Genomic DNA, 8,726 nt, shown 5'->3' with positions numbered 1-8,726 from the left:
ATTTGGACCCGTTACCCACAGAAAAGGAAATACCGGGAGACACAACATCCTTTTGACATTCAAAATGAAGATAACACTGCATATATCGCTTTTTTTTCTTTGTTATGTATAAACAAGCTATAGTGTGTTGCATTCATGGCACTCAATGAACTGCTATAGAGAAAACAAAATTACATTTCTGAATGCAACAAAAACATTTTGAACTCCAAATAAAAGACGCTGGGTTGAAGGTTACCTTCAAATAAAATACGCAATGTCTATTTGAGTCCTTCTTGTATTTATGAATGAAAAGCCAAACTTAAATTATCCATCAGCAGCAAACCAAAAATGCCGTCCTCTTTTGTGTGCCGTCATCCTTTTACTGGAGCGTACAGGCAGCTGTCAACCTGAATAATAAATGGAATATTTCACTGAACAATGAAAAAATATGAATATATGCAAAATAGTACAGTTAAAATATTTCCGGTCAGATGTGAGCATTCAAGATTTAGGTGATTTACTTTGGAGAAAAAAACTCCTCATGAAGAAGGTTCTTATTCTCCTTCAAAGGTTTCTGCTTCGCTTGGGATGACTGAAGGGGTTTGGGGTTTGATTGCGGGGTGGTGGCAGCAGCGTCTCCACCAGCTGCCAACTCCTCCTGATTGTCCTGCTGCTCATCTGAATCGGTTTCACCTTGCGATTCGCTGCCGGTAGCAGAGAGACTCTCCAGGTCCTCTGCCTGAGGACGTCTGTCAGCCAGCTCTGCATCTGTGGCGTCATTGACGTAGGCCCGGTCCACATTCCCGATGTTCTCCACAGCGTTCTCGACTCTGTGGCCCCTCTTTCTCCTCCTCCTCCTCCTCCTCCGACGACAACAAACTGCGTTGTGGCCATGGTTCTTGATCCTTCCATACATGCACACCTGGAAGAGATCCCCTGGAAATTAGATGCATTTCTACAACACACATACCATCTCTACATGGGGCTGAATGAGAACAAAGGTCAAAAGGTCCTTACCGCAATGGCGAACCCGAAGATGAGAAAAACTTGGATCTGCAGGGTGATTGGTGAGTCTTTAAGGAGGGCTTGGACAAACTCATTGACCCCCTGGCCAAAATGCTTAAGAGGCACCGTGATGAAGGTCGGGATGGTGACCGCTTTGACCTAAACATCAAGGCAAGAGAAGAGCATTCAGTTTAGTGAACTGCCTTACATTCTGCCTTGATATTTACTGAAGAAGGTGGCATAAATTGAAGGGTAGGAATATATGGTATTTTAATATTGGGGCTATAATTTATTTGTTTGTTCATTGCAGTGATGGAGTCACGAATGGCACCAAGGCTAAACTTGAACATTCAATGTTCATTCAGTTTTATGAAGCAGAAAGTGGATCCTTACTTTGGTTGGAGGCACCAGAGGAATGGGATTGACAAAGAGCTCACGATAGTAACTCCTACAGGGCTCAACCTGAAGAGTCCATGTGCGTCTGAACCAGTCTGCAGGAAACAGAGGAGAGCTTGCAGATGTATTCTACACTATTAGAGCCAAGCGTCCCACACAGAGTCTGCATCAGCGCCTGTATGTGTGACAGTGAGTTTACATGTCTTACCCTTCAAACCATCCCTCCAGTCAATTTTCTTCAATCCAATGCATTTCTCTTTGAAGCTGTCCATCTTCACCATGTTGTTAAGGTGTTCAGCAAAAGCAATCTGGCACAACGACATCAGTGTTACACACAGGTATGAGTGTAGCCCATCTCATCACAGAAATGTGAGTCAGTGATGGTGCCAGTCTCCTGAATGTGAACTTTCATAGGGGGACGATTAGTTACACATTTGTGTCTATCAGCTAATTTTGAGGGTTTTCTGCAATAGGTCAAAAGTGGCTATTGCAACTTCATCAACAATAAATAAAGAGAGGAGAACCTCCCAGACCGAGTTTCTCTAGTTCCTTCAGCAGCCTGCTGAGGAGTTGTTTGAACACTGGGTTGCATGAAGGCTGTGGTTCCATAACTGTGGTCTTCTTCATCTGCTGTTCACTCTTTATGAAGGAAGAGAAAGTTTAGTCCATGAAAGTGAAAAGTCTCAGACTGAAGGGGTTTGGGGTTTGGTTGCAGGGTGGTGGCAGCACCGTCTCCACCAGCTGCCGGCTCCTGCTGATTCTCCTGCTGGTCACCTGGATGGGTTTCACCTTGCGAGTTGCTGCCGGTAACAGAGAGACTCTCCAGGTCCTCTGCCTCAGGACTTCGGTCAGCCGGCTCTGCATCTGCAGGGGCGGCAGTAGTTCAGTCCATAGGGATTCAGCTTGGGAAACGGAGGGTCGCCGGTTCCAGTCCCTTATGGACCAAGAAAGTGGACTGGCAGCTGGAGAGTTGCCAGTTTGCCTCCAGGGCACTGCCGAGGTGCCCTTGAGCAAGGCACCGAACCCCTAACACTGCTCCACGGGCGCCGTATAATGCGTTTGTGTGTGTGTGTGATATGAGGGGGTGCAAGATAAATTTCAATTGCATGCGATTTGCTGTGAATTGCAAACAAAAGGGACGATAAATAAAGTATCTTAAATCTTAAATCTTAAATCTTAGGCGTCCTCGCCGTAGGCCCGATCCACATTCCTGTTCTCCATTGGGTTCTAGTGTTCTCCATTGCATTCACTCAGTGGCCCCTTCTCCTTCTCCTCCTCCTCCTCCTCCTACTCCTCCTCCTCCTCCTCCTCCTCCTCCTCCTCAGTGTGCTGTGTCCATGGTTCTTGATCCTCCGGAGGGGGCGGGGTTGGTCCGCAGTGGCGGCTGTGAAACGGTGCAGTGATGCCGTGCTGGAAGGCTGCCTGCACACTTCCACACATGCACACCTGGAAGAGATCCCCTGGAAATTAGATGCATTTCTACAACACACATACCATCTCTACATGGGGCTGAATGAGAACAAAGGTCCTTACCACAACGGTCAACACGAAGAGGAGAAAAAGTGGGATCTGCAGGGTGATTGGTGAGTCTTTGAGGTAGCCCTGGACAAACTCATTCATCCCCTGGGCAGTATCCTTCAGTGGCGCCGTGAAGATGTTCGCGATGGTGATCGATAAGATCTAAACATCAAGGCAAGAGAAGAGCATTCAGTTAATTGAACTGCCTTACATTCTTACTTGATATTTACTGAAGAAGGTGGCATAAAGTGAAGGGTAGTAATATATGGTATTGTAAAATGAGATTTATTTTCATTTATTGAGTTGTACATCTTTCATAGTCATATTTCATTTAATATTCTAATTTACAATATTTATTTCAGTTTGTAATACATTTATAAGGGACTAGTTATCTGTCCATAGGAACGTGTAGAGTGCTAAGGATGGGGGAGTGATTTAGGCAAAGGACAAGAGAGAGGAGAGTGGCACGAGAGATGACACAGCATGTATGTGTTGGAGCACGGTTAATCGAGAGTTAATGAAGGACAAAAGAAGGAGAAGTAGTCCCCTGCCTTGCTTGACACTGACCCAAAGAAGAAGACCTTCAAAGATTCAAATAATATCTGTCGTTACAGTATATTAATATTGGAGCTATAATTTATTTTTGTTTCATTGCACAGTGATGGAGCCACGAATGGCACCAAAGCTAAAATGAGTTATATAAAGCAGAAAAGTGGATCCTTACTTTAGTTGGAGCCACCTCCAGAATGGGATTGACCAAGACCATACGGTAGTAACTCAGACAGGGGTCCTCCTGAAGAGTAAATGTGCTTCTGAACCAGTCTGCAGGGAAAAGTAGCAGAGAGCTTGCAGATATATTTAACACTATTACAGACTGTTTTATAAATAGATGCGTCCCACGTGGAGTCTGCATCAGCGTCTGTACGTGTCACAGTGTGACAAGTCTTACCCTTCAAGGCATCCATCCAGCCAATTTTCTTCATTCCAGTGCATTTCTCTTTGAAGCTGGCCATCTTCACCATGTTGTTCTGGTGTTTAGCAACAGCAATCTGGCACAACAACATCAGTGTTACACACAGGTATGAGTGTAGCACATCTCATCACCAGCTCTCAAAGAAAAGAGCAGCATTCACCTTGAACTCATCATCATGTTGTTGACAGATGAAGCTGACGATGAACATGAGGGCGTAAGATCTCCCAAACTGGACAAACCAGGAGACTGTGGAGTAGTGCTGAATGGAAATGATGACTACCAGGATCGTGACACACACAGCCTCCTGAAACAGAAGTAGAGACAACAGTGTGTACTATCACTGATGCAGTTACACCTGTTAAACAAATCAAACAGGTTTCTTTTCATGCCTTTGCATACACTTCAGATTTACGAGGGAGCAAACCTTGAACATTGTGTCTAGCTCCGCACCAAACATGTCCTCAAAGCGCCGCTTCCAGGCCTCGTCGTCCTGAGGTTCCAGCTCCACCAAGAGGTGACTGATGGCGTTGTCCAGCTCCCCTGTTCTGTAGCTGTCCCCCCCCTTGAGAAACGCTTCAATCTCTGCCACAGCTTGTCCGGAAAGTCTCACTTTAGCATCATAGACTACATCTGAGGAGTCACTAGGCTGCAGAGAAACAGGACATGTTGAAGACAGCTGGTGGAGCATTAGACCAGCGTTCAGCCGCTGGACAGAAATGTGACTCAGTGGGGTTGATAATGATGGTGCCAGTCTCCTGTATGTACGTAAACTAACCAGCTCTTACACATTTCATAGGCAGACGAAATGTCACAGATTTGTGTCTATCAGCTTTTTTGGAGGGTTTTCTGCTATTGCAACTTCATGAAGTTGCAGAGCATCAACAATAAATAAAGACCATAATACTGATGTAGAAACAGAGAGGAGAACCTACCAGATCGAATTTCTGGTGTTCCTTCAGCAGCCTGCTGAGGAGTAGTTTGATCAGCGGGTTGCATGTAGGCTGTAGAGTTTAGTCCATGAAAGTGAAAAGTCTCAAAGGACACGTTATATGCTAATGGGTTGGACATAACATCTATTAAACCTTTCAATGTATCTTATATAACAGCATCAGAAACTACATCTTCAATCAAAACCACTACGACAACGTCAGCGATACCTCACAACACATTATCCCTGTGAGTCGGTGCTCACCTGCTCCTGTAGCGCCGCCACGAGCTTCCCCTCGGTCGGCCCTGGGGGAGACACCGTCGTCTGTGAAGCACGCAGAGGAGCCGTTAAGATGCTGAACTCAAACTCCCAAACTGAATATAACTTATTCATTATCACCACACACGAAATTGGTTCTAGATATCGTCGTAGATAGTTTAGAGAGTGTGAGAGCAAAAGTGACATCACCTCCATTGAGGGGCTCACCGTGGTTTTCGGGTCGACGTTCACGACTTCCTTCGAGTCATCATCACCCCTCGCTGCTTGGTCTGTCACTGGTGGGCTGACGGAGACCACCAGTGACAGACCGAACAACAGGACTACGGGGTACATGCTGACAGATTGAGTGTATGTTCGTTCGAAAATGGCTAATGTCAGCAAGCTACAGCGCGCCTTGCTCCGGTTGTTAGCAGGGACAAAGTGAGCTATTTGGGGGTGAAGGCGCGAAAAGCAGATTTCCGTTCAGCCAAAGTACGAGTGAAGGGAAGTTCGGCTCTTTTCGGAGAGCTCTTTCGGCTCCCAAACGGCTGCCAAATTTACTATCGTCTGTAGCCTTATATTTCAGTCTAACTAGGCAAATATGAATGGTTTGTGTGTTGATTAACCCTTTTGCATTCAGTGTTTGTATGAGAAGACTTTTAATGACCTAGTTTTGTGCATTTGTTCGGTTACAAAAGCAGGCATTCTTACTTTTATTTAATATTTTAATCAAACTTTTACTTTGGTTTAACACAAAAGCAAATGAACAACGACAACTGTGCATCTGTGGAAAAACTCAACGATAGCCTTTACCTTGTCCAAGGTTGTTTTAACCACCTTCAGGCTAAAAGCTTCAGGCATCTCTCATCTAATCTAATGTTATCTACCTTTGTTGAACGCACTTATTGGAAGTCGCTTTGGATAAAAGCGTCTGCTAAATGACCGTAATGTGATGTAATGTAATCATCAGGTTTAATGTATGCGCCAGACATGGGTGGTGCATGGGGTTTTCAGCATTGTCGCTCACATACCACACCACTTTGTCCTCTACTTGGAACTCATTTGCCACTCTTAATAGCTCCTCTGCCAAGTTTTCTGCAATGTGCCTGTTGGTGAACTCAAAACAGTCCAGCAGGCAAGATGTCAGCTTGTAATTTTCAGTAAAGTGGCAAGTGACAGACATGAAAGAGGAGGTGGTTCTGGAGCTCCAGCAGTCAGCTGTCAGACAAACTGCTTTTTTCACCCAGTCTTGCCATAATACACGTTTAGTGTCATATAGTTTTGAGATCATTGTTTGGGACAGTGTTTTTCTACTGGGTAGAGTGTATTATCCCCGCTATAAGCTACCAGCTTTAGTACGTGAATAGGTTTGACAAATGTATCTAATAAAACAGCATCACAAACTACATCTTGAATCAAAACCACTACAACAACGGAGGAGCCGTTAAGGTGCTGAACGCCGCCTCCCAAACAGAATATAACTGCTTATTCATTATCACCACACACGAGACTGGTCTTAGATATTGTCGTAGATAGTTTAGAGCAGGGGTGCCCACACTTTCTCAGCTTGGGAGCTACTTTTCGAAAGACCAAGTCTAAGTGATAACGGGCAAACCGTGCATTTGAGTTCTGATCGGTTGTATTACTTTACAACCTATAACAACACTGTCTTGTGCACTCCTCTAGTTTATTCTAATAGAGCATTAGATGAGGCCGAGTGAGCCGAGGCCGAGTGTCGGCTAACTTTAAACGATATGCTAAAAAAATAAAAATAAATGTTGGGAATGCTATACGATCGACCGGTCGATCGAGATCGACGTATTGGGCACCCCTGTTTTAGAGAGTGTGAGAGCAGAAGTGACATCACCTCCGCTGAGGGGTTCCTCGTGGTTTTGGTGCTCGGGTCGTAGTTCGGCATGTCGCACGGGTCGATCGAGTCATCGCCCCGCTGCCCGGAGACCACCAGTGACAGACTGAACAACAGGACTACAGGGTACATGCCGACAGAGCGAGTGTGTGTTCGTCCAAAACAAACAGGCTAACCTGTAAACAAACAAAGTGGGATGAAGGTGGGATGAAGGTGGGATGAAGGCGCGACCAGCAGACTTCAGTTCAGCCAAACAAACGCAGCGAAACAAATACGAGCTGCAGCTAATGTGCGTCGCTAGTGATGTGTCCTTTCCAGATGCGGGCCGTGTATTTCACACCTAGGCCTTCGGCGATGTCCTACACACAGTCCTACCCAAATTATTCCACCTTTTAATACCATCATTATGACGCCATGGCTCTGGTTTACATTTTGACAGAAACACAGTATAACCGAGCGTTGCATCACCTTAACATAGTCAAGTACAACAGTTATATCAATATTTCCGAAGCATTTATAATCAATAAATCCGCATTTACAATTAGGGGTTTTACACTACCAACTTTAAGATCGCTTGGATACTGTCAAAACCTAAAAATAAAAGGCGCTTTTAAAGGGATTAATCAACAAAGTTTTATGAAGTTTCCAAAAGTATGTGAGCTTTAGCAAGTGTGTTCACTAAACAGCGCATTGTCGCACCCAAAGCAGTTTCATTTAAAAAACGTGACGATAAAGACACAAACTATTCACTGAAAATAAAATAAAAACAAAAAATTTGCGTTTGTTCATGAGGTTATATAGATTTGCGACAGTGGTGAAAGTGTATCCCTAGCCCTGAATGTCCACTTCGATAAAGGTTAAACCAAAACAATTCAACAAGTCTCCTTGAGTACTCACTCTCACGATGTCTAGCTTTTCTTGACAAGTTCGTCTTGAAAATTGCGTTGTCATCATATCTGTGACCAAATTGATCTCTTCTTCTTCACCCATTGTGGGTTGGAAAAAAAACAGCTTGTAGAAATCTACACAAATTAGCTGTTCAAGTTCAGTTTGCTAGCTCTGCCTCTCAATAGTGCGTATCCAATCAAAAGACATGCACGTGCTTACGTAATCGTACGCCTGCCTGCTGGCCCGTTGTCGCCAACTCGAAATCTGATTGGTTAACGCCAGAGTTTTCATTTCGTTCACTTAAGATACAGGGGACCGCACTGTTGATCCTGAAGGCCTGAGGGCAGATTTCTTGGACCCTGGCAACAGATTGTGGCTGAAATATGATTGGATAAAAGACATAACATAAAGGCCTCGAATTTCGTTCTGAGGCTGGAAGCATCGCAACCAAGACGAAAGCTATGAAATGAAGGGAATAGACCATGTGGAATAATTCAATACATACTTGTGGAAAAATATGAAATTTATATTCTGATGATGTTTAGGCCAGCAGAGAAGGCCTGTCCTATTCCGAGAAAGACGTCGCGCCATTACCGAGAAGGTCCGCCTTCTTCTTCTGTGATGTTTCTGCCGCTGGAACTCCAGCAACAGCGCCCCCTCTGACCAGGTGACGCTGCACCTACTGTGATGGATTATGAGATTAAGCAAATAAAGGAAATATGGAGATTCATCCGTCTAGTGTCCTTCAAATAATCCCTCTGAAATCACCAAGTTCTAAATTATTCAAAATCATCATAGTTGCAAAAAAATCTATTCTGTTGGAGGCAGCAAGCGCGTTGCTGCTTTGAGCACTGAGCCTCCTGCTTGTGCCAGTGAGAAGTGAGCCGTCTCCTGAACCGGAACCCCCAGAATTT

The 8,726-nt window shown here is 44.7% G+C and overlaps 2 protein-coding genes across 2 annotated transcripts; both read right to left on the bottom strand.

The window, feature by feature from the left end:
- Window positions 1-496: 496 nt before the first annotated feature.
- On the bottom strand, window positions 497-2,151 carry LOC143002770 (chloride channel CLIC-like protein 1). The gene is made up of 4 exons (XM_076153115.1): window positions 1,589-2,151; window positions 1,378-1,475; window positions 997-1,143; window positions 497-901 (listed from the first exon to the last, which is right to left on the bottom strand). Exons 1-4 carry the CDS (start codon window positions 1,701-1,703, stop codon window positions 497-499), a joined length of 765 nt encoding a protein of 254 aa, XP_076009230.1. The 5' UTR covers window positions 1,704-2,151.
- LOC143002769 (chloride channel CLIC-like protein 1) lies at window positions 2,041-5,411 on the bottom strand. The gene is made up of 10 exons (XM_076153114.1): window positions 5,286-5,411; window positions 5,064-5,123; window positions 4,804-4,872; window positions 4,296-4,517; window positions 4,058-4,175; window positions 3,848-3,994; window positions 3,623-3,720; window positions 2,914-3,060; window positions 2,672-2,826; window positions 2,041-2,314 (listed from the first exon to the last, which is right to left on the bottom strand). Exons 1-10 carry the CDS (start codon window positions 5,409-5,411, stop codon window positions 2,041-2,043), a joined length of 1,416 nt encoding a protein of 471 aa, XP_076009229.1.
- Between the last annotated feature and the right edge of the window lie 3,315 nt (window positions 5,412-8,726).

This window comes from Genypterus blacodes, unplaced genomic scaffold (assembly GCF_046128005.1).
Source record: "Genypterus blacodes isolate CSIRO-AG114 ecotype Tasmania unplaced genomic scaffold, CSIRO-AGI_Gbla_v1 ptg000058l_1, whole genome shotgun sequence".
In the NCBI taxonomy this organism is placed as follows: Eukaryota; Metazoa; Chordata; class Actinopteri; order Ophidiiformes; family Ophidiidae; genus Genypterus; species Genypterus blacodes.
The sequence above is the reverse complement of the archived record's forward strand: the minus strand, read 5'-3'. Positions and strand labels throughout refer to the sequence as shown.